A 26,323-nucleotide genomic window follows, 5' to 3' on the forward strand; every position below is an offset into this window, starting at 1 on the left:
TATAAATATCCTGAATTTTTTATTGCTTTACTTCCAAGCAGCTGAAAGTAATTACAGATGTTATCATTTATCCAGTGGCTTGTTTGTTCATTTATTCATTTAATACATATTTACTGAGCACCTATTATATGCAAAGCATTGCTCTAGGCGCAGGGGATACAGCAGTGAGGGGATAAAACAGAAATGGGAAACATGCATAAAGCACTTCTGCTCTTGCTGAAGTATGCAGTTGTCTTGAACAAACACTTGTGCAATTGAGTTGTGAATTAAAATAGTTGCTTTTGTAATGGAATAGCATTTTTATGTGAAAGAAGGGCTTACAGACAAACTGGTTATTCAGACTCGGCTACTTGGAAGACATTTTCTTGAAAATGAACAACCTATCACCTAAAGGGAAACAACTGAGAATATTTTTGGCCAATGATAAATAAAATTTGATCTTTCATGTGAAAATTAGAATTTTGGAAAATGTGTCAGTATAAGCCTGACAGCTTCCCAGTTCTTAAGGACTTTACTGAAGAGATCAGTGGTGATAGTAATGGCAGTGGTTTTCTCAGTTGTATAGTAAAATGTGTAGAAAGGTTTGCCCGATTCAGTGAACCCGTGTTTTCCAAATGACCAGTGCATGAGGTTACAAAATCATGCTGGGTAAAAGATCTGTTCAAAGAACAAAATAGACCAATGGATTGGGTTTTGTTTTTAACATTTTATTTTGAAATAATTTTAAATTTGCAGGAGAGATGCGGGGATAATATATAGAGTTTCTGTATTCCCCTCACCCACCTTCTCCCAATGTTAACATCTTTCTTAACCATGGTACCTTTATCAAAACTAAGAAATTATCATTGGTACAATACTATTAACTAAATTAAAGACTTTATTCAGATTTCTCAGTTTTGCCACTGATGTCCTTTTTCTGTTAATTGGATTTTAATATGTAACAGTGCTATAAAAGTCTCCTCCTTTTTTTTTAACTTTGTATCTCTTTGAGTGTGGATTTTTTTCATATACCCAACCAAAACAATATTTTGCAACAAATTGAATACAGAAGCAGGTAGGAGAATCCAACTATTAGCCAGACATTAAAGAGATTTGCAGAGGGGCGCCTGGGTGGCTCAGTCGGTTGAGCGTCCAACTTCAGCTCAGGTCATGATCTCGCGGTGCGTGAGTTCGAGCCCCCAGTCAGGCTCTGGCCTGATGGCTCAGAGCCTGGAGCCTGCTTCCGATTCTGTGTCTCCCTCTCTCTCTGCCCCTCCCCCATTCATGCTCTGTCTCTCTCTGTCCCCAAAATAAATAAACATTAAAAAAAAATTTTTTTAAGAGATTTGCAGAAATGTAAAAGAATGCTATCTCCTTCATACTGCTGTTGGAAATGTAAAATCATGCAGCCACCTTAAAAATAGTCTGGCAGTTCCTGAAAAGGTGTGACATAGAGTCATAAGGTGGCCCAGCAATTCTACTCCTAGATATTACCCAAGGGAAATGAAAACATGTCTACGTAAAACTGCACATAAATGTTCATTGGCAGCATTTATTCATAATAGCTAAAAATTGGAAACAAACCAAGTCCATTGACTGACGAATGGATAAGTGAAAGGTGGTATATCCATGCTACAACATGGATGAAGCTTGAAAACATTGTGTTAATAAATGAAAGAAGCCAGTCACAAAAGACCACATGTCGTATGATTCCATTTATATGAAATGTCCATGATAGGTAGGTACATTGATAGAGTCAGAAAGTAAATTAGTGGTTGCCTGGGGTTGGGGGTAGAGGGGGAGAAGATTAGTAGGGTGACAGCTAAAGAGTATCGGGTTTCTTTTTGGGGTGATGAAAATGCTGTAGAACTTATTGTGATAGTGTTTGCACAACTCTGAATATACTAAAAGCTATTGAAATGTACACTTTAAATGGGTGAATTGTATAGTATTTGAATTCTATCCCAATAAAATTGCTTAAAAAAAAAACATGCCATCTTCTTACTAAATTGTTTTTGTTTTGGAAAAGACATTTTTCATTAAAAAATGTTCTTATGGGGCGCCTGGGTGGCGCAGTCGGTTGGGCGTCCGACTTCAGCCAGGTCACGATCTCGCGGTCCGTGAGTTCGAGCCCCGCGTTAGGCTCCGGGCTGGTGGCTCAGAGCCTGGAGCCTGTTTCCGGTTCTGTGTCTCCCTCTCTCTCTGCCCCTCCCCCGTTCATGCTCTGTCTCTCTCTGTCCCAAAAATAAATAAACGTTGGAAAAAAAAAAAAAAAAATGTTCTTATGTAAACATGTGAAAGGTTTATTATTTTTAAGTGAATTAATACATATTTTTATTATATTTTTAAAATTTATTATTTATTTGACAGAAAGAGAGCACGAGCAGGAGGGGCAGAGGGAGAGAGAGAGAGAATCCAAGCATGCCCCTGCGCTGTTAGTGTGAGCCTGATGCAGGGCTTGAACTCGTGAACCAAGAGATCATACCCGAGCTGAAACCAAGAGTCAGACACTTAACCAGCTGAACCACCCAAGCACCCCTATACATATTTTTAAATGTCTCAGTTTAAATTCCTAATATGGTAAATACTGATAGTTGTACCTACATAAACAAAAGCTACTTGGGTGTATAATTTTTGTGTGTGGGGCTTGATCTCATGGTTCGTGAGTTCGTGACCTAAGCCGAAACCAAGGGTCCCAACTCTTTATAAATTTTTTTTAATGTTGATTTATTATTGAGAGAGAGACACAGAACATGAGCAGGGGAAGAGCAGAGATGGGGGGAGACACAGAATCTGAAGCAGGCTTCAGGCTCTGAGCTGTCAGCAGAGAGCCCGATGCAGGGCTCGAACCCATAAACCGCGACATCATGACCTGAGCCGAAGTTGGACACTTAACCAACTGAGCCACCCAGGTGCCCCTCTACCTATTTTCTCAAAATATTACTACAGGACTCTTAAATTTTTAGGTGACCATTCATGAATAATTTTGCATTTAAAAAGGAAACATTTAAAACACTAGGAACCCAGGTTCCTGGGTGGCTCAGTTAGTTGAGTGTCCGACTTGATTTCGGCTCCCATCACGATCCCAGGGTTGTGGTATCGAGCCCCACATCAGGTTCTGCACTGAGCGTGGAGCCTGCTTAAGATTCTTTCTCTCTCTCCCTCTGCCCCTCTCCCCCACTCACACACACTCTCTCTCAAATAAAAAATAAAAAAACACCAGGAACCTAATTTTTAATGCAGTAATAATACTCATTAATGGGTATTTTTATGCGCTATAAGTAACGATATTGTAGTTTCAGATATAAATTGTCTTGCTTCTATACTGCAAATGAAGATGTACTGTTATATAGCTTAAAGATGATATGTAAAGGTACTAAAGATAATTCTGAAATTGGACCCAAGTAGGTAGTGCCCTAGGCCCTGGAAGAAGCAAGTACTGTGGCCCATGAAGAGCAAATCTTTGGAGAAGGATGAGAAAGATGAGAAGAGTAGTGCACCATGCTTTGAAAGCACCAGTGCTCACTGTGATCCCGGGACTGCCCTGTACTCTATGTCCTGTTACCTGCACACACAGATTGGTTTTAACAGGTTTGCAATTCAGATAATGCAATTGGGATAGAAAGTTTTACAAGTATTTATAGCACATATTTGGATAGTGAGAGTTCAAATAATAAGGGCTGTTGCTATTGGAAGGAGATATGTCCTGTGAGGAAATAAATAAGATAAAGGGATCTAGCATGCCAGAGGTGAGAGAAGTTAGGGTGGTCAGGGTAGGCCTCATTGAGACATGACATTTATGCAAAGACTTTGAAGGTGAAAGGAGGGAGCCATGCAATATCTGGAGAAAGAGCATTCTAGGCAGAGGGAAAAGGCAAAGCAAAGCCCCAAGGCAGGAATGTTTCTGACAGAACCAAGAGGAAGGAAGTGGTGGCCAGTGAGGCTGGAGAGGAACAAAAGCAGAAGGAGGTGAGGTCAAAGAAGTAAGGCGTAGTGGGGGTGCTTGGGTGGCTCAGTCAGTTAAGCGTCCAACTTCAGCTCATGATCTCAAGGTTCGTGAGTTCGAGCCCTGCATCGGGCTCTCTGCAATCAGCATGGAGCCCACGTCGGATCCTCTCTTTCTCTTCCCCTCCACCACTTGTGTTCTCTCTCTCTCTCTCTCTCTCTCTCTCTCTCTCTCTCTCTCTCTCTCTCTCTCAAAAATAAATAAACATTAAAAAAAAAAAAGTAAGGGAGGAACAGGATATGTGCAGATAATTACAAAGTCTCTGGCTTTTGATCTGTGTGAGTTGGAGGGTTTTGAACAAAGAAGTGATGGGATCACTGTGGCTGTTGTATAGAGAAGAGACTGTAGGTAGGGAAGAGGAATCAGGAAGACCAGTTTGTTAATAGGCCATAACAGTGGTTGAGGCAAGAGATGAGGGTAGCACCGGATTGTTTTCTTTTCTTTTTAAAGTTTATTTAAGCAATCTCTGCACCCAACATGGTGCTTGAAGTCACAACCCCAAGATCAAGAACGACATGCTCTACAGAATGAGCCAGGCAGGCACCCTGCCAGAGGTTTTCCCTAAACAACTAGCGGGTGGAAATGCCATTAAGTGAGATGGAGAAGACTGGCTAAAGCAGATTCAAGGGAAAGATCCAAAACTCAGCTTATCGTGTTATGTCTGAGATGCCTATTAAACATGCAGGAGGAGATGTTGAATAGATAATTGAATATATGGGTTTAGAGTCCAGGAGAGAGGTCTGGGATAGAGAGATAATTTGGAGAGTATATTTAATTAAGACCTCAAGATTAGATGAGGTAATTAGGAGTGGAGTGAGTGACTGCAGAGAAGAGAACAAGTCTAAGGATTAAGGCCCCAGGCACTCCAGCATTAGGAAGTCAGAGAGGAGAGGAAGGACTGGAAATCGAAGCCAAGAGAGAGCAGCCAGAGGATAAGAGGAGATCAAAGAGAGTATGGGATCCTGGAAGCCAGATGAAGGAAGTGTTGCTGGAAGTCAAGAGTGACTCTCAAAAGGCGCAGATAAGCCCAAGGAGATGAGAATGGGTCATCAGGTTCTTTAAAGTGAAGGTTATTTGAGACCTTGTCAGTAGCATTTTTGGTGGGATGGTGGAGATAGGAAGGTTGACTGGAATGCATTTACAAGAAAAATGAAAGCAGAGGACTTCAGGAGAGCAAAAATCGACAGCTCTTGAGTTTGCTAAGGGAAGGCGAGATAGGGGTTGGTAGCCAGCAGGGCACATGGTGACAAGAGAGGGTTTTTGGGGGTTGTTGTTTTGTTTTAAGATCAGAGAGATAACAACATGTTTGCTAATAGAAATGATCCAGAATAAAGAGGAAGGTTGATTATGTAGGACCTGAAAGACTGGGTAGAAGAGCATCTGAGCAGGTGAGGGGGGATGAGCTCTGGTGCCCAAGTGCAGTGGTTGACTTCAGATGGGAGTAGGGCCTCCATCTGTATAACAGGAGGGTCGGAGGGGACATGAGCACAAATGTGCTAAGTAGGTAAGTGTGCTGGGAGTTGTGGGAGCCCTTTTCCTAGTGCTTCCATCTTCTCAGCTAAGTAGGAATAAAGGTTATCAACTAAAGTGAGGAGAGGTTAGGAGGTGTTAGGGGTTTGAGGAAAAATGCATCATCAAGCAGAGCAGAAAAGGGGAAAGACTTGGGAAAATACAGAGTAATTGCCAGACTGTCTTGTCAGCCCACTACAGATTCGGGGACATGTATTAAAGACAGACCAGGCCGCCTGATTATATGATTCCTTCTGGGCATGTTCAGCTAGTGCAGTTGGACTTCAACAGAGTTGTAATTTACCAAATGACTATGGCAGACTAGCAACAGAGTGTGTGCAAGAACATATTTATTTATAAAGATTGACTGTGGCATTTAAGCTGGGTAAGGAGGAAAGAGGGACAGCAGGGCCATGAGGAAAATGGAAACAATGGAAGGATCTTTGGATCATAGGCCCTGGCAGAAGAATTATTGTTGACAAACCAGAGAGAATGAGCTGAAAAGATAGGTGTAATCAGAGAGTGGGGTACATGAAACTGAGATTAGATATTGCTTGTAATTATTGGTAATGATAAGATTCAGCATGTGATCATGTGGGTGAGTAGCTAAGACAAGTGTGAGGACAAGATCATTGAAAGAGAGGGATTATGAGATTGAGGCAGCCAAGATGTTGGAAAGAGCATATATTGAAACCATAGAGAGTTATGGCTGAGATAGTACCAGGGAAAGGAACAGTGAGTGAGGAGCTGAAATCAAGAAATAAGCAGAAATGACTACAGTTAAAGATCCCAGCCACAGCAGGGAATAGAGGGTCGTATGAACTGAGGGTATCAATTCAGAATAGGGTTTTTGGCGAGGTGGAAGGGAGAATGTTCTAGAGCTGGTGATGAAAATAAGGAGGACATCTTCCTCATCTCCAAGCCAAGTGTACGCATTATAGGAGAAAAGCAGCCACCGTTTGAGAGAACTACCCAAGAAGCATGTCCTCAGTGGAGGTGAGGTTTCAGCTAGAACAGTGTTTCTCAGCAGCAGCACTCTAGACATTTGGGCCAGATCATTGTGTTGTGGGGTCTGCTCTGTACATCATAGGATGGTCAGCAACAACCTTGACCTCTACGCTCTAGAAATAACTCACATACACACAGATACCACCCCAGTTATAACAACCAAAAATACCTCTAAATATTGCCAAATGTTTCCTACCTTTTGTTGAAACCACCACTATATATAAGCCACATTCTGAATTCTCTCAGCGTTTCTGAGATTCATTTTACAGAGATTTTAAAAATCAATGAACTCAGGTGAAAACTTTGTCAAGATTCTTGTTTGTAATAGCGGTTACTACAAAAAGTGTTTTCTAACAGACAAGGCAGAATTTCCTTTGTTATTTTAATTGGTATTCTATTCTAGTTACAAAACTATTCTAATTACAATTCTATTCTAGTTACAAAAACATTCTGAAATATTGTATTTAGATTTTCCTTCCTGCATTAAGCAAAATTTGCATTTTGTAAAAGCAAGTTAGGAGTGCTTGGGTGGCTCAGTTGGTTAAGTGTCCCCACCTGAGCTCAGCTCATGCTCTCACAGTTCACGAGTTCTAGCTCCACATTGGGCTCTCTGCTGTCAGCACAGCTCATATGCTCGCTCTCTCTCTCTCTCTCTCTCTCTCGTTCTCTCTCAAAAATAAATAAAAATATTTTTTAAAAATTAGAAACGGAGGGACGCCTAGGTGGCTCAGTCTAATTAAAAATAATTAGAAATGGATAAGAAACCTAAATATAAAAACTAAAATTATAAAAATTTAAAAAAAATTTTTTTAATGTTTATTTTTGAGAGAGAGTGACAGAGTGTGAGTGTAGGAGGGTTAGAGAGAGAGGGAGATGCAGAATCTGAAGCAGGTTACGGGCTCTGAGCTGTCAGCATAGAGCCCAACACAGGGCTCGAACCCATGGACCGCGAGATCATGACCTGAGCCGAAGTCAGAGGCTTAACCAACTGAGCCACCTAGTGCCCCAAAATTATAAAATTTCTACAAGGAAGCAGCAGAATATCTGCTCCAACATGGCAGAGTAACTTCACAGTCTTGGAGTAGGCAAAGATCTTTTAGATAGGAGCCAGAATGCATTAACCATTAAATAATAAAGTAGACTTGGTCAAAATTAAATACTTCATCCAAAGATACCATTAATAAACTGAATAGACAAGAAAATAATTTACAATACATATGTCTGACAAGTGACTTGTATAAATTAAAAAACTCTTACAACTCAAAAACAAGATAAAAAAACCTGGATGAAAATGTTTGACCAGGCACCTCATAGAGATTTACATGGAGATTTACAAATGATCAATAAACTAATGAAAATGTGCTTAATAGTATTAGTCATCAGGGAAATGCAAATTGTAACCACAGTGATATTCCACTGTGCGTACCCATTAGAATCCATGAATCCCATTAGGATCCATGATCGCACCAACTGCTAGTGAAGATAAGGAGCAACTGGGGCTTTTAGACACTGCTGCTGGGGTGGGAATGGTACCAACACTTTGGAAACTGGTCTGGCAATTTCTCATAAAGTTAAGCATACATCTACCCTAAGACCCAGCAATTCCTTTCTTAGGTGTTTGCCCTAGAAAAAGTAACGCATATGTCTATGAAGACTTCTAACAAGAATGGCAGCTTTGGCCACAGTAGCCAAAAACTGGAAACAACACAAATGTGAATGTTCAGCAACAGTAGAATAGAATTCTACTTGGCAATAAAAAGGAATGAACTGCTAATGTATGCAACTCCCTGTATGAACCTCAAAGATGATGTTTGAAGAAGCCCAACCAGAATAGCGCATACCGTATGACCCCATTTATATGGAATGTTAGAATCGGTAAAACTAACCTATGGTGAAAGAAGTCAGAACAGTGCTTGCCTCTGAGAGAGCAGTGTGGGATTGTCTGGGCAGGATCACAGAGTTTTTCTGGAGCGATAGAAATGTACATCTTTTTTCTTTTTAATTTTTTATTTTAGAGAGAGTATGAGCCAGGGAGTGGGGGGAGAGAGAGAGAGAGAGAGAGCGAGAGAGAATCTCAAGCAGGATCCATGCTCAGCATAGAGCCCAACATGGGGCTCAGTCTCACAACCCTGGGATCATGACCTGAGCCAAAATCAGGAGTCAGACACTCAACTGACTGAGCTGCCCAGACACCCCGGAAATGTTGCATATCTTGAGGCAGATGTGGGTTACGTAGGTATATGCATTTATCAACTCATTGATCCTGTGTGTTCAAGATCTAGACATTTCATGGTTTTTAAATCTCAATTTTTTTTGAAAAAGTAATTTATACAAATTTATTGGCATTCCTCAGGCCCTCCTGCTGATCTCTTTTTACACTTTAGGAATAGTTGGGCCCAACTTTAGAGCTAAAAATGCTGGAGTATCTAACCCATTCTTAGGCTGGAAGAGGTGGAGCTGAAAGGAGAGGTTCCTGGGAAAACATTAAGCAGGGACCTGAAAGGGGAGTGCCTTAGCTGTGTGCAGAAGCACAAATGAGCATCCAAGAAGAGAAAGAAAAAGCATGTGAAGAGGCAAGACAGTGCAAGTGAAGTGTCAATTTGTGAGGAAGAAGGGAGGCAGAGGTGAGCATGGTGCTGCTACCTCCCTGACTCTTCTGGGGAATGTTGGAAAAGTCACGTCCAAAAATAAACCACTTTTATGTGAAAATCTTTTATGAACATACAACATAATACATGTAAAATCATACTTCTGGTATGGCTTGATTTTAATGAGTATATAAAAACCGATAAAATATTTGGTAAGAATGTTTGTAGAGTTTAAAAGTTGTTTGCAAACTTAGTATTTCTTTTGGTCTGATTTTTGATGACACAGATTTGACCTTTTTTTTTTTTTTTTTTTTTGGTTTCAGGGTTCAAAAAGGATTCTTCGCTCCAACGAGATCATCCTTCCAGCTAGTGGACTTGTGGAAACAGAACTCCAATTAACCTTCTCCCTTCAGGTGAGAAGCTACTGAATCTTAGGTCACTAATGTCTAGTCTAGTCCCCAGGTAGTCCTGCAGTCTGGAGATTTTTCTATCCCAGAGCAGCCACAGCCCAATGAATGAAAGTTACCCAATGAATTGAGCTTCTGTGGCTAGCCTGGAGGACTGAAGCAGTCACTCAGCCAGCCACAGTGAGGATGCTGAGACCCGAGTTCTTTTTTTTCCCTTTCCTTGGATAAGGCTGTTGGTCCCCCACCCAATCTCGCTCAGCCCCGTTACCTCTCCTTAGTAATCTGCGGCACACACTCCAGCTGAGTGTGTCCCCTTCAGTCTCATTCTGCCCCCATGTTGTAATCTCAATTCCTTCCCTTCTCCTTATGCCTCTTTAGTATGTCTCTCTCTCTCATCACAATCCCAGGATCCCAAATTGAAGCATATGGAGAAAACATTTGATCACTTGGCAAAGAAAGAGGCAAAGTTCTGAACACGTGTGTACCACAGAGCTACAGAATGGAAATGAGGCACCAAGGAGAATCGAAGCCTCAGCGGCAACTTAATGGTGTCTCCTTCACCCCTGATTCCCCCCACGCAGCCCCCTTGTACAGACAGGAGATAGTGAAGCACGGAAGGATTGCATATCCTCCAACAGGACCAGAACCCAAGGGCCCAGGAGCTCATTAACGATGCTTGACTCTTTTGTACTTGGCAGTACCCTCATTTCCTGAAGCGAGATGCCAACAAGCTACAGATCATGTTGCAAAGGAGAAAGCGTTACAAGAACCGGACCATCTTGGGCTATAAGACCCTGGCTGTGGGACTTATCAACATGGCAGAGGTGAGGGGGCACAGTCTCCAGTCTTTAAGTCCAAGAGTTTATGAGGCACACCAGGCCCAGCCAGTTGAGCCTGCTAGCAAATGATTTTGCCAGCCTAGTGGCTGGGTGTTTCATTTTATTTTACTTGGAAATTCAGGATATCCCAAGTAATTGTTCTTTTTTTTTTTTCAATTTTTTTTTTAACGTTTTTATTTATTTTTGAGACAGAGAGAGACAGCATGAATGGGGGAGAGGCAGAGAGAGAAGGAGACACAGAATCCGAAGCAGGCTCCAGGCTCTGAGCTGTCAGCACAGAGCCCGATGCAGGGGCTCAAACTCACGGACCGTGAGATCGTGACCTGAGCTGAAGTCGGACGCTTAACCGACTGAGCCACCCAGGCGCCCCAGTAATTGTTCTTTTTATCCCAAGTAATTTCTCCCTCACAAAATGTTTTTCTTTAAGTTTCAAAGAAAATTCAAACTTACAGAAAAATTGTAAGAGTAGTGTAAAGAATGCCCATATACCCTGCACTCAGATTCTTCAGTGCTAACATACTACCACATTTGCCTTATTTTTCTCTCTATATATAAACATTTATGCATATTATTTTCTTTTCTGAACCACTGAGAGTAAGTTGCAGACATGATGCCCTACTACACGTTAATGTCGTACTATGTTAATTTCTTAAAAATAAGAATACTCTCCTGTGTAGTCAGCATCATGCCCGCCATAAAGGTCAGGACATCAACACGGATATAGGATCATCATCCAGCCCACGGCCCCCGCTCAGATTGTGCCAAGTGTCTCGATAATATCCATTACAGGCCCAGGATTTAATCTGGGATAGTGTTCATTTAATTGTCTTGCCTTTTTAGTCTCCTTCAATTTTCAACAGTCCCTCAGATTTTCCTTGTCTTTCATTCCTTTGGCTTTTTTTAAGAGTACAGGCTAGAGGCACCTGGGTGGCTCAGTCAGTTGGGTGTCCAACTTCAGCTCAGGTCATGTTCTCACGGCTCGTGACTTTGAGCCTTACGTCAGGCTCTCTGCCATCAGCACAGAGCCCGCTTCGGATCCTCTCTCCCTCTCAGTAAATAAACTTAAGGAAGGGAAGGAAGGAAGGAAGGAAAAAAAAAAAAAAAGAGTACAGGCTAGTTACCTCGTTGAATGTTTCTCAGTTTGGGTTTGTCTGATGTTTTCTAAAGATTAGATTCAGCTTATGCATTTTTGTCAGAACTACCACAGAAGTAATGCCGTGTTCTTCTAAGTGCTACACAGGCAATGCTCCATGTCAATTTGTTCCATTTCTGGCGAGGTTAACTTTTTTTTTTTTTTTTTTAATTTTTTTTTTTTTTCAACGTTTATTTATTTTTGGGACAGAGAGAGACAGAGCATGAACGGGGGAGGGGCAGAGAGAGAGGGAGACACAGAATCGGAAACAGGCTCCAGGCTCTGAGCCATTAGCCCAGAGCCCGACGCGGGGCTCGAACTCACGGACCGCGAGATCGTGACCTGGCTGAAGTCGGACGCTTAACCGACTGCGCCACCCAGGCGCCCCATGGCGAGGTTAACTTTTATTGCTTGTTTAGATGATGTCTGCCAGGATTTCCAACCTAAATTAACACTTTTTTTTGTATTTCCCAATTTAAAACAATATTTTATAGGGAGATGTTTTGAGACAGTATAACAAACCTTTTTTCTCATCATATCTTCAACTAGTTTTAGCATCTATTAGTGATTCTTGCCTGGATCAATTATTACTTTGGTGCTTGCCAGTGAATTTCTAATCCCATCATTCCTGCTGTATGTATTAATTCACTTTCTATTGTAAGGCAGAGCTTTCTCTTCTTCCCCATTTATTGATCATTTCACTTATATGTATTAGTTATGGACCTGTGGATTCCTGTTTGCTTCAGTGGGGTTCAATCTGTTACTATCTTTTTTTTTTCATGCTTAAATTATCTCAGATTTGGCCAGTGCGAACCCCTCCAAGCTAGTCCCTATATCTTTTTTGATATGTGCCATCATTCTTTATACACTTCTTTACTTTCTGGTACAAAATAGCATCTTGTACTTTCCCTGACCCAGCCTTGGAGTGAACTGATTCTCCAAAGAGTCCTGGTTCCTTTTGGTGGAGAATAGTATTTAGAAACCATTGGTTTCTAAATGGGTTCCATGACTATTAAGAGTTATTTTCCTAGCTGGAGTGTCATTGCTTCTACTCCCCCTGAACAGACAGAGCTAGGAAATGTATCTTCATATGTGCTTATGCTCTCATACATACATACATACATACACACCACACACATGTCATACCTGTTTCCCTGTCTGTCTGTCTGTCTGATCATGAGCTCACACATTCCAATCAATTCCATCCCAACACCATTGGGCTTATGCTTGCCTTTCCCCTGTCCATTGTTCTGATTCCCTCCTCCAGCAGGATGAAAGCAGGCTCCCATTATCTTCAATATGTTTGCTCATTTGTGTAGTTCCCTTATGTGCCAGATAAATCCTCTTAACCCTGACAAAGGGGAAAAAAAGGGGGCCACATTTTATTTTTTTATTATTTATTTTAAACTGAAGCAATGCTTTATTGCAACGACAAAGCACCAATTCAGTAAGGCATTGACACATGGAGATTCAAACAAATGTCTCTGAACAGAGATGTAGCAAGACTGCTTTTTCAAGTTCTTAAAAACAGGTTCTCAAATCAAAAATCAAAGCATCAGAGCAATCAAAAAAATAATACACCATCATGAAGAATATATATTTATAAATATTTATACTAGTAACAAGGCTTTTGGATCTATAACTTTTGGCAAATTCCTTCAGAAAAAAATTAGTGTAGATACCAACCATAAAGTGAAAAAGTGTTTTCTTCTGTGGAAACAAAAAGCCAATTTGAGAGTAAATCTATACAGAAAATACCATTATCCCCGGTGAAAAAAGCTGAATATGGATGGATATCTCCAAGACACAACAGATTTTCTCTTTTCAGAGGTTCCACCTGTAGGGGCCATGAAGCATGTTCATTTCAAACATCACAATATAGCCCAGCAAAACCTTGGGGTGCCTGGGTGGCTCCGTCGGTTGAGCGTCCGACTTCGGCTCAGGTCATGATTTCGCGGTTCGTGAGTTCAAGCCCCGCGTCAGGCTCTGTGCTGACAGCTCAGAGCCTGGAGCCTGTTTCAGATTCGGTGTCTCCCTCTCTGTCTCTGACCCTCCCCCACTCTTGCTCTGTCTCTCTCTGTCTCTCAAAAATAAATAAATGTTAAAAAGAACTTAAAAAAAAAACAAAAACCTTAATAAGGTCAAGTGGAGGAGCCTCTATAAAAAGTAGTGTCAACAATTCCATCCAAATAATACAAGCTCTAAGAAGAAGAGGAATTCAAGGGAGACAGCAGTCTCTCTTTTTCCCCTTTCCAAGTTTTCTTGTTTTTAATCTCCCTACATCTGAAACCAAAAGATCATTCAATTCAATCCTTTTTCAAAGATTTTGGAAAAGCAGTCTGTGAAGAAAATCCCTTTAGTGGGGAGGGAGGTCCAGTCATGTCAAAGATGACTCTCTTTGACAAGCTCCACAAGGAAAACCATCCTGTCCACAAGTTATCCTTGTTCCTCCTGGTTGAATTCAGGTCAGCTGATGGATTGCCTAGTTCGCCCAAGACATTTCATTTGACTGAAATTCTTCACATCTACACATGGATGTATTCTGTTTACAAAGTTTCATCACATGAGGGGTGCCTGGGTGGCTCAGTCAGTTGAGCGTCCAACTCTTGATTTCGGCTCAGGTCAGATCCCGGGGTCGTGGGATCAAGGTCTGCATCAGTCTCCTCACTGAGCATGGAGCCTGTTTGAGATTCTTGCTCTCTCTCTCTCTCTCTGTCCCTCTACCCCACTCACGCTCTATCTAAAAAATAAACAAATCTTTTTTTTTAAGTTTTATCACATGAAACTAAATTATGTCAGTATGTTTTTTGAGGTCTAAGACCCCAGTTTGTACTATGAAGAGTTGTTCTTTAAATGCTTTGTCAGCAGAGGTTTTACATGATACTGGTAGATTTTCTTGTTTATTTTTTTTTTAATTTTTTTTTTTAACATTTATTTATTTTTGAGAGAGAGAGAGACAGAGGATTAATGGGGGAGGGTCAGAGAGAGAAGACACAGAATCTGAAACAGGCTCCGGGCTCTGAGCTGTCAGCACAGAGCCCGACGCGGGGCTTGAACTCACGGACTGCAAGATCATGACCTGAGCCGAAGTCGGACGCTCAACCAACTGAGCCACCCAGGCACCCCGATACTGGTAGATTTTGAGAGCAGGCCCCCCTTTTAAAAACTGAGGTCCTATCAGTACATCATTTCTTGTCATCAGTAGCAGGGATTTTCCATCAATTTCCTGTTCCCAGAAAGCACTAGTTTGCTCCTCAAATCCTGCTGTTTGGAAATAGTTGATGATGTGCATGACGTCAGGATCTAGTGGCCTCCCATTCTTCCATTCTCATGAAACACCCTGCATGGCTGGCATGGAGAGGTCTTCCCCCTGTGCAGAGCTCTGCGGCTGCCATGCTCCCAGCTCCTGTGTAGCTGGCCCACAGTCAGTTTTAAAACTTAGGTCTGGGGGCGTCTGGGTGACTCCGTCAGTTAAACGCCCAGCCCTTGGTTTCAGCTCAGATCATGATCTCACAGTTCATGAGTTCGAGCCCCACATCAGGCTCTGTACTGATGGTATGAAGCCTGCTTGGGATTCTTTCTCTCTCTCTCTCCCTCTCTCTCTGCCCCTCCCCTGCTCACTCACTCTTTCTCTCTCTCAAAATAAATAAATAAACTTAAAAAAACCAAAAACTTATGTCTGTGCTTTAGTACATTAAATAGGAAAGTTTCTGTGACCTTAATAAATAGAATATATGAGATCGTGGCAGCCCATCTATCTTTCCTCTTCAGGTTTTGAATCAGTATGAGGGACTATGGGGAGTGAAGTATTATGGATGCCATATTTCCCCACCTGTGTTTTCTCAGGTACTATAGATCGTTTTTCCCGTTGCCAGACACAGGTGATCACCATCTGCAGGCCGGCCCCAGCCTGGAGAACTAGTTCTCTGTCAAGGACTAAAACTAAAATGTAGTCCCAGAGATTAGCCATCATTTTCAGGCTCGAGCCTCGATTTTCTTTTAAGCACAAGGCCTGACCAGTGACTGGCACTTCTGGAGATAATTTTCAAGTAAGAGTTTGAAGGCAATGGGGGAAAAGTAGGTCTGGATTTGAAAGATAGTGAGAAAGAAAATGTATTAGCAGAATGTCATTCCCATCGGCTTGCACATCCATTTGGATTTATCAAAATGGACAACTCACCTCCCCTAGTAAGGCATTTGCATTACTGCCCTGTGGTCTCAGGTGATGCAGCACCCTAATGAAGGCGCTCTGGTGCTTGGCCTGCACAGTAACGTGAAGGATGTCTCTGTGCCTGTGGCAGAAATAAAGATCTACTCTCTGTCCAGCCAGCCCATTGACCATGAAGGAATCAAATCCAAGCTGTCTGGTAAGATGTATGTGGTATCTGGAGGCCCTGTGGGTCAAGAACAAGCCCATCACCTGTTCCCCATCCTGGGAAAGCTGAACTTGATGGGGCCTAAAATGTTCTTGTGAAAGAGAAGTTTAGAGATCCCTCAAAATAAAACATGGCTTACCGTGGCTGTGGCCCTCGCCTCTCCCCCAGACCTATTTCCGCCTGACGAGAGCCCTGATTCCAGCCAACCAAATTCTCTTAGGCCAGATCTTCACACTTCAAGGTTGTCTTACTAAGGTGTCTCTTTCCAGATCGTTCTCCTGATATTGACAATTATTCTGAGGAAGAGGAGGAGAGTTTCTCATCAGAACAGGAAGGCAGTGATGATCCATTGCACGGGCAGGTAACTTTCCACAGCCCCTCACATGTAGTGTCTCGAGAAATAATTCCAGACCCTCCTGGGGTTTCCTAACTTCATTCCATGCCTTTCCCCACTTAGGACCTGTTTTATGAAGATGAGGATCTACGGAAAGTAAAGAAGACCCGGAGGAAACTAACCTCAACCTCTGCCATCACAAGGGTGAGCCTCGAAGGTCTGGGGAATGTTTACCTGAGATTTTCAATTTGGAGGTAGGATGAGAGTGGTATATTGAAACCTTCTGGAGTCTTTTTAAAAATCTGCACATGGCCATTCCCTGAAGGTTCTGGTATACCCCTCTATCTCCTCCTCCTCCTCCCCCACCCCACCCCACCCCCACCACTACCTAATTAAAAGTCACTGTTGTAGAGAAGCAGTGTTACTTATGGGAGTGTGTTATATTTTTCAGGTTATGTCAGGATAGAAAATAGGTTGAGAAACCCTGTTTTAGACTTTAGAGCAGAAAATGCTTTATCGAGAAGCAGAACACCTCAGACACCCCATGTTCCCTCTCAAGGAGGTTACTTCAAATTACGTCCTACCTACCACATAGACAGACCCAGTCTTCTCTAGGGGTATCAAATTTTTAATCATTTTAACCCAGAAATAATAAGCTAGTGCTTAGAACTGTAAGCAATTGGTAAGGTCTAATTCCATTGGATATAGTTGGAGAGATACAGACATATAGATATAGATACAGATATTCTCTCTCTCTCTCTCTCTCTCTCTCTCTCTCTCTCACACACACACACACACACACACACACACACACACACACACACACACTGGATATATATACATTGGATATATTTGGATCCTTAATGGATCCATAACCTTAGAGGCCAAATGCCTTTGAATTGTGTCTCCTACATAAGATTCCTCAAGAGTCACTATTTTGGTGAAATTAAGAGTCCTGGACTGAGACATTTAATACCTGGATTTCTAGGTTAACCTTGGTGGTGGTTTTTTTTTTTAATTTAATTTAATTTAATTTCCAGTATAGTTAACATACTGTTACATTAGTTTCAGGTGTACAGCATGGTAATTCAACAATTCTCTAAATTACTCAGAGTTCATCATGATAAGTGTACTCTTAATCCCCTTCACCTATTTCAGCCATCCCCCACCCACCTTCCCACTGGTAACCAGCCGTTTGTTCTATAGCTATAGTTAAGAGTCTGTTTCTTGGTCTAAATTAACTTTGACTGATTCTGGAGTTCCTGTGCTAAAGTGTGGGAGAGTCAAAGTGCTAGAAACTCAGTTTCATTTTTCCTGACACATCCTGATTCTCTAGTACAGAGCTAGCCTAGGGACCCCAAGAACAGAGATTCCTGTCACCTTCAGGAATGAACTAAATGTAGGCCAGACCTTCCAGATGTGTTGTATCTAAACCTGGCATTCACCATGAAACAACACTGTCATCTCCATGCCTCCTGAGGTATCATTGGGCTTAAATGTAAATTCTCAAGACTATGGTCTTGATTTCCCCCGTTGAATAATGACTAGAGAGTGTGAGAACTGCTTCATTGTCCTCAGGTATCTAATCCTTGATTGGCACTCCAAAATGACCTGGATAAGGCATGTCCCCAGAGCCTTAGACATCTTGTATCGTTGTACTCACAATGGGAAGAGACTGGAGGATCACTCTGTGTTGTACCTCCTTCTGTTAAGTTTTTCTTTTTCCTGCTCTGTAACCAAAGAGAGGTCCTACTTTCTTCCCATAGGATGCCTCCTGGAGCTTTATAAATCCCCTCTCCCTGTGGTCTCCTATGAACCAGCTTTACCCTGTTATATGACCAGAGTTCAGTGCTCCTATTAATAGCCTCTACCTCAAAGGTTGTTGTTTTTATTTTATTTTTTTAGCTCCAGGCGCTTTCCAGTCAGATTACCAGAGACTTAGTAGCAGTTCTTTAGTTTCTGTCTCCTTTTGTACACATGCACTCTTCTCTCCCTACCAAGAATACTTTGTTCTAGACACACTAATTGACTTGCTGTTTGTTTGTTTTTTCTCTGCTGTGGATGCCCTTTCTACCTTTGGAGCCCCTGCTTTTTCTTGAAGGCCTGGCTCAGCCTTACTTGCAAGTTAGTCTCTTCCGTCCCCAGATGGCAAGTCTATCATTCAGTCAGGAAGTACTTAAGACCCCAAGCTCATCACTGTGCCTGGAGTTTGAGACATTGAGATAAGAAAGGGCTCGTCCATACCATCAAGGAGGTCACAGTGTCTAGACACAAACGACGTCTAAACAAGTGGCTGCGACATAGTAGAGTAGGGGCTAGAAGATAGAGTTTGGTGTAAGGGACAGCGATGGCACTAAGGGGAAAGTGACCGACTCTGAGCAGAAGTGCCAAGAGAGCTTCACAGACCGGATGCAGAGAGATGGGTTTCTAAGGATAAACAGAGATTCGCCAAGTGGATTGGGGGAGAATGTTTAGTCAGGGCAGAAGGTACCGTGTGTAAAGGCCCAGAGGGGTACAGCAGCATGCCATTCCTTACAGAACTATAAGCAGTTTCCACTTGAATGCTGGTGTGGGGTGTTGGTTGGTGATGGAGGCTAGAGACCGGCAGAGCAGCCTTCAGACGCACATGGGCCCGATGCTGCAGCTCGTTCCCTGGGCACTGGGGACCAGTGAAGACCTCTAATTTGGGGAGAGTAACATTAGATTTGCATTTGTGATAATCACTATGGACTCTGGAGAGAACAAGACTGGAAACTGGCCGGGAGCGTGAGGGTTGGGGGAGTGTCGGTCAAAGGCCATTGCGGTGATCCCACAGAGTTGTGGAGACAAAAAGTCCTGGAGGAAAGCAGTGGTGTTACAGATGAAAAAGAGCATAGGAGTTAGTGAACACTCGGCTGTGAGGAGAAAGGGGAGGGGAGAGACTCGAGGTTCAGACTACAATCAGTGAGGGGTAATGGTACCCTGGATAGGAACACAGGGAGAAGGTGATGAATTCTTGGAAATGCTGGGTTTGAGGTGCCTGTATATGCAGGTGGAAATCACCAAGCAGCACCATGGATCTGAAGGACTGGAGAAATGGATGAGCTGGAGATGTGTGGGTGGTGGAGGGCCCTAGGGAGAGATGAGCCCTCCTTCCATCTATGCCCACAGCCCTGGGAACTGCCCCAGCATTAAATGCTCACGCCTGCTTCCCTGGTGGGTTTTATGTGCCAGAGGGGAGAAACTGTCTTCCCGTCTTCGTGTCCTCCCACAGCTCTTTACAAAAGCGGGCTCTGGATCACTCTGTTGACTTCACTTGATCAGTCCACAAATGGGTATTGTTTGAGAATTATTGTGCAATTTGTCCCTACAGCAACCTAACATCAAACAGAAGTTTGTGGCCCTCCTGAAGCGGTTTAAAGTTTCAGATGAGGTACGACCCCTTACTCCCGAGGTTGATGGTGAGTAGAAGAATCCCCTGAGTTTCACCGTCGTTCCTGGGGTGTGCTCTTTCCTGCCACTAGGAGTCAGGATTGCAGGACCCCCAAGTGAGAACATAGCTAAAGAAGGGCTTTAAGCTACTTGAAAAGAGAAAGGAAAGCTTTCCATGTAGCACCCAAAGTTTCACGGTACCTGGAAGCAAGGGTAGCGTGGTTATACTCAACTGTTGTTTAATACCACGCCTCTGCTATGGGGTGCCAGTAACAAATCTAGTTGTTGTTGTTGAATTTTCCCTCCTATTGGACGGGGAACATTGTGAGCAACAGCCTGTGAGGTAGGGGCGTCCTCAGTGGTCAGCTCTAGTTTGTGGGATTGAGCCCCAAGTTGGGCTCTGCACTGTCAGTGTAGGAGCCTGCTCGGGATTCTCTATCTGCCCCTCCCCCACTTATGCTTGCACTCTCTCTCTCAAAATAAATAAGTAAACTTAAAATAAAAACTAGAGATGCCGTGTCCTCCCTGGGCTCTGACCGGCCTGGTGCCAGTTTTCACAGGCTTCTCTTCTGAATGGACTGGAAAGAGATGGGGAAGAAAATTGTCTTGAGGTGTCTTTGTCCTTCTGTGGGCTCCTGGAAAATAGAACCGCCCTGCACAGAGTCACAGTCCTCTGGGTTTTCTTGTGCCCATGCTTTGGCAGAAGTACATTAGCACTTGTACTTTTCTTCTCATGCCAGGCCCATAGTGTGGAGTGGTAGGGAGGCACTGAAAGGGAAAGGTGGCCTCACCACATCCCTGCTCTCAGGATTAGATCACAGAAAGGACACTAAGTTTACCCCGATGCATGCGAAGCTATGGCATTGCCCCTTAAGGACGACTAGTTAAGGAGGCCAGTTGGTACCTGTCCAGGAGGAAAGAGTTATGCATCTACCATAGTTGTTAATAGAGGTAACCCCAAACTCAAAGCTTTTTGTCCCCCACAGGTAGGCTTCGGGCTGGAACACGTATCCCGAGAGCAGATACGAGAGGTAGAAGAGGACTTGGATGAACTGTATGATAGTCTGGAGATGTACAATCCCAGCGACAGTGGCCCTGAAATGGAAGAGACGGAGAGCATCCTTAGCACTCCAAAGCCCAAGCTCAAGTGAGGCCCAAACCTCTTCTATCGAATTGTCTCCCTGCATATCTCCTTCCTAAGCCAGCACAGTCTCCTAGGCCCCCTCCCTCACTTCCCCTCCATTACCAAGGAGTTTGGCTCCTCACCCTGTTGAACCTCCAGCTGTCTGGATAAGGATCACTGTTTTTGCCTCTAGCTGGCAAAAGTCCTGACAGGACTTTCCTGAAGTCCTTTGGTCCAGGCCCTCCTTGTCCACTCTGCTGTGTCATTCCTCAGCGGGCATCCTTCAAGCCCGGGTTGTTGATCTTTCTTGAACACCGCATCGCTACCCAACCTTCCACAGGCTGCTGCTCCGGGCCCCGGTGGCCACTGACCCTGGCTGTGCTTCTTTGCCGCAGGCCCTTCTTTGAGGGGATGTCGCAGTCCAGCTCACAGACGGAGATTGGCAGCCTCAACAGCAAGGGTAGCCTCAGCAAAGACACCACCAGCCCTGTGAGCAAGACCGACGGATATGGGGGTTGGGGAGAGGGACCAGGGGAGTGTTGGGGCTTAACACTCTGAGCACTCTGCTCTTGGCTCGTTTTGTGACCTTAGAAGAGCAGTCTTATCTTGTGTCGACCTTGGGTGTCCTCATCAGAGTCCTAGCTGGGAGCTTGGTTCTTTGTGGGCATTGCTGTGGCTGTTTGGGTGTTCTTTTTTGGTCAGTTCCTACCACGACTTGGAGCCTTCCTTCCCAGAACACACAGCGCCTCAGATTTCTCTCTCGACATCTGTAACATGGTAGCTGGGAGTGTGGCATCCTGCCAGTGTTAAGCAGTTCTGCTTTCCAGCCTAGGTAAAGAACGTAAAGAGGCAGGAAGCCCACTTACATAGGCTTTATTCCTAGAGGGGGGCAGTGCCCTCAAAGAATTAGGAATTTAGCAGGTAGATTTCCATTTTGCCTGATGACCGAAAGGAAAAAGTTTCTGTCTGCTGTAGCACCACGGGAGGCCAGCATCACCCTGGACCATGCTCTGTTCCTACTTGGGAAGGCTCCCCTAGCAGTGGATCAGGGGTTGGAGCCTGGGTTGATGCTGTATCTACCTCAGGCCCGACGAAGCTGTTCTCATTTACAGCTAAAGGGAAGATGTTGTGCATCATTTTAGTGTCGTTTACGGTGTGCTGTTGCAAGCCCAGTGTCTTTTCTTTAGATCTAAGAAACTGAGTCCTTTAAGTTCTGTTCGCTCCACTTCAACAGAGGGCATACAAAACTCACCTTGTGAATAGGTATTAATTGTGAAGAAATGATATGTGAGGTACTCCACCCCCTGAAAAGTACCGTGTCTGTGGAAGGGCTGCCATCCGTCCCAGGTGTCTGCAGACCCTGTGGCAGCTCATGGGTCAGCTCTTGGGCTGCCTTACTGCTTGCTGCCACCAGGTGGGGCTGTCTCCCACCTCATCCCTCTTCCAGTGAAGGCACAGCCGGCACTATCTGGCCCTAGAACAGTGGTAGCAGGTGGCATTACTGAAGAAATGTGGGGTGGAAAACTGCAGCCCACAAGGAGAATCCCTCCACAGAGAAGCCTCTGGCATGCCATTTGAAGACCTTGCACTCTGATCTGGAGCTGAGGAGGCCTCACCTTACTATTTCTGTGGCTTGTAGCTGCTCTCTCTCATGGGCTTTCTAAACGGCCCTCCTGAATGGTCAGTGTCCACATGGACAGATCATTGGCCACTACAGCCAGATTCCGTCTCAAATATAAATACAAGGGATGACCCTTCTAGAGAGAAAACCGGCACCTGGCCAAAGGAGAACTGTTTCATAGTGTCCTAGGAATGCGGAACAAGGAATACTGTAACAAAATGCAATTATTAACTGAGATAATGCCCCCAAAACACTAAGCATAACACCTAACATATAATGAATTCTCAATAAATGGTAGGGATTGTTGTTATCACATCAATACATTATTTTATACTAATGAAGGTGTTTCTTGGTTGATAGAACTTGTCTGTAAGTTCTACTTCAGTCCCAGTTGTATGGCTAACACAGTTTAGAGAGAAGAAGCACCGATCCTCTGAGCCTCAGGTGCCTTAGAGTTAGCATAGCTAACTCTAATTAGCTCAAAATTAGCTCAATTAGCTCAAAAGTCAACTGAGTATCAGTCTTTACCATATGATGGCCTCAGGGCCCTTATCTAAGCAGAACTTTTCTCTGGGCAGGGGGGGGGGGGGGGGGGAATGAAGTTGAGAACATGTGTTCTGGAGTCAGACCTCTGAGTTTGAATCTTGACTCCATCATTCCACTGACTGTGTGATCTGGGGCAGTTGCCAGGCCTTGGTTTCCTCGTCTACAGAGTACCTGCAAGAGGCACATGCCTTGTGGGGCAGTGTGAAGATACCATGAGAGAATGCGGGTAAATCCTCTGGTATGTGCTCGCCGGATAGATGTGTTGGCCCACCACGTGGGAAGTATGCAGTCAAAGCGGCAAACGGAGGCTGCTGTTGCTGTTCTTATTATAGTCTCAGAACCATTTCGGTTCTGGTCTCCTGAAATTGTTAGAATGTCGATGTCTTTTTAGCGAGTCCTTCAAACTCTGGCTCTGTTGGCCAGATTTCAAACTTGCTTTGCTGATTCTCTGTGATATTTCTGTTTTGAAGAGCTCCATGTGTCTTGATGTGGATGTAGAGCTCTGGGATCCTTTAGTATGAAAGGCACTTGGGGAAATACATAGCAAGGCCATGCTTTTACAGGGAAGCTCCAAATATAGTAGGAAAAAAAATACTGAGATTACGCATATATAGGCAGGTATGCACATGCTGCCCAACTTTTATCCTCTCTTTCTGATTTCCTAGCATTGTTATTTGTTTTTCTTAATATTCTTTTTTGTTCCCCAGTTTCGGAGGATTCAGTGTATCACTAAAACCAGAAGGAATTTCTGCTGATACAAATTATTACAGTTGTTAGCTTTCCCAGGACTTGAGTACACAGTAGCAGCAGAATTTGGTTTTCCAGGCTAATAACAATAGACCCTGACAGTGCTTCAGTCAGGGAGGTCGAGAGATACAGCCTTTCAGCCGAGACTTCCTGCTGCTAAAAGTTGCTATTTCCATTGCACTGTAAATAACGGTGTTAGAGACTAGTACTTCATACAAATGAGAGCCTAAATACTTCCCCACTCTGCCCCCCTCACAGGAGCATGTACCCTCCCTGTAACACCAACATTGCCCCGTGGGCACAGTACTTTGGACTGGTAGCATCTGCCTCCAGTGCTATCCAATTAGACACAGCTGCTGCACGGCTGTGTTCCAGGGTTCTGGGGTGAGAAAAGCCCTTCATATTTATAGGAGCAAAAACAGAAATTTGGAGAATTGGGAGTTTGCTCCTAGTGGGACTGCTTGGAACATCTAGAAGAGTCCATGAATAGCCAGCAGGTTCCCCTTAACCCCAGGCCAAGTGAAAGTTGTTGCAGCTTCACTGTGGAAACAATTCTGTACTTGTCCCAGGGCTTGACATGCTACTTTAAAACCCTTCAGCAGAATGGTGTTATTGCCCCAGTTCATTCTCTTTAAATGTGTTTAATTCATTTGTGATACTGAAATCCAAAACTGAGTGAAATCATCTTTAGTCTTAAATCTAACCAGGACTTTCCCATGATTCTGGACTCTGTTAACATTGGTTCTTCATATAGACAATGTAATGAACTAGCTTGCAATCTGAGGCAAACTATTATGTTTGGTTCTGAGCCAAACCATCTCAAGATGTGGGGTCACAAGGTCTAGTTAAAGTATGTTGGTTAGTCTTGCAGATGGTTTAGAGCAGTGCCTCCCAACCAGGGGTGGTTTTTGCCTCCTTCTCAAGGAACATTTGGCGCTGGCAACGACCAGAGACAGTTTTGATTGTCACAACTTGAGGGGTTGGGGGTGCTGCTGCTGGCACTTAGTGGGTAGAGGCCAGGGATGCTGTTTAACATCCTGCTATGCACAGGACACATCCCCCACAACAAAGAAGGATCTGGCCAAAATGTCAGCAGGGCTGAGGTAGAGAAACCATATGGTATAGATAGAATATGACACAGGGCCTACATTTGCTATAGTTGTTCATTAGTTTTCCAAGTACCCCCTTGAATTTATAAGCCCAGTGTTTCTCAGTACTATTTAATTTACTCAGAGGAAGGAATTTGAGTGATTGGGAGAAGGTAGGATATCTTTGATCTTTCCTAACTCTCTGGTTTCCAAAAACATTCACTAAGGCCAGTACCTTCCCTACATCTAAGACCCACAACAATGCTCAAACTCTTGTGACTTTTACGTAGACATCTGCACAGCCAGAAACAATGTTAGCAAATACGAAAAATATAGTTCTATGTGTCAGTTATTTACAAAGTAAATTTTTAATGTTTATGAAAAACGCTAATAAGAGTTAGGGTTGGGGCGCCTGGGTGGCGCAGTCGGTTGAGCATCCGACTTCAGCCAGGTCACGATCTCGCGGTCCGGGAGTTCAAGCCCCGCGTCAGGCTCTGAGCTGATGGCTCAGAGCCTGGAGCCTGTTTCCGATTCTGTGTCTCCCTCTCTCTCTGCCCCTCCCCCGTTCATGCTCTGTCTCTCTCTGTCCCAAAAATAAATAAACGTTGAAAAAAAAATTTTTTTTTAAAAAAAGAGTTGGGGACAGAGGGAGAATTATTTCACACCTAAATGGCGTAGCATTGGGTGTGTTTTGCTTAGTTTATTCATTTATCTTGAGGGGTCTGTAGATGTTTCTACCAAGCAAAATAAATTTGGCTACCATGGATGTCTTTAGTCTCAAAGTCAAAGACCTGAACTGTAAGATTTCCCTTCCCAGCAACTTCTGAGAAGCAGAAGAGGCCCCGGATGTCCTCCGAGGGCATTTACTGTCCCCAGAGTTAGAGGCCTTGCGGGGCCCATACAAAGTCATCTAAACGCTGATCTTCTCTTCCCTGTGACATCTTGTGAGAGTCCGAGAGATGAGAGTTGCTGGGCTCTGAGTTCCACTGTGCTACTGATTTAATGATGACAGAATAGCTGATCCTTCTGACACTTAGTTTTCACCAAACACACTTCTTAGAAGATGGAAATTCCAAAGATTTTGATGAGATCTTCAAATTAAGTGGAAGCATTTTAAGCTTCTGAGGGACCAAGAGAACCAGTTAGAATGGTAGTTATTTGGATGGTGATGACTAATTATTCTAATTTTTGCAGATGGAATTGGCTGCTCTAGAAAAAGTCAAATCTGCTTGGATTAAAAATCAAGATGACAGCTTGACTGAAACAGACACTCTGGTATGTGCAGCTCAGTCTCCTGTGTAACTTAGTTTTTGTGCCTTTAGAAATAAAGCCAAAAGACCTTCAAGACCTCCCTGGGAATTTTGCCTACATCTGTGGACTTGTGAATGTTCTGTGTTCTCTTTCTCCTGGAATCCTTACCCATGGAATATAACCTACCCTGGAGACCAGGTCATTCCCCAAATTAGCAAACCAGAAATGTCCCCATTCTGCTCTTTTATTAGATCTGATTAAAGGCTAATTTGGATAATTTCTCACTATCTGTCATCCTTATTTACTTCTGCGAGATGACAACCAGTATCTTCCCCTGAAAAACCATCCCTTCCTCCAG

General features: G+C 43.5%; 1 protein-coding gene across 2 annotated transcripts in view; it reads left to right on the forward strand.

Moving 5' to 3' along the window:
- The window catches only part of PACS1 (phosphofurin acidic cluster sorting protein 1), a 155,784-nt gene that overhangs the window by 114,786 nt on the left and 14,675 nt on the right, over positions 1–26,323 (forward strand). For both annotated transcript variants that reach the window (XM_023240080.2, XM_045039573.1), the window contains exons 3-11: positions 9,414–9,503; positions 10,196–10,321; positions 15,691–15,835; positions 16,114–16,205; positions 16,302–16,382; positions 19,531–19,590; positions 20,576–20,736; positions 21,108–21,201; positions 25,909–25,989. In XM_023240080.2, coding sequence (XP_023095848.1) covers positions 9,414–9,503; positions 10,196–10,321; positions 15,691–15,835; positions 16,114–16,205; positions 16,302–16,382; positions 19,531–19,590; positions 20,576–20,736; positions 21,108–21,201; positions 25,909–25,989 — 930 coding nt within the window. The remainder of the gene's footprint in view (positions 1–9,413; positions 9,504–10,195; positions 10,322–15,690; positions 15,836–16,113; positions 16,206–16,301; positions 16,383–19,530; positions 19,591–20,575; positions 20,737–21,107; positions 21,202–25,908; positions 25,990–26,323) is intronic.

Source organism: Felis catus, chromosome D1 (genome assembly GCF_018350175.1).
Source record: "Felis catus isolate Fca126 chromosome D1, F.catus_Fca126_mat1.0, whole genome shotgun sequence".
NCBI lineage: Eukaryota > Metazoa > Chordata > Mammalia > Carnivora > Felidae > Felis > Felis catus.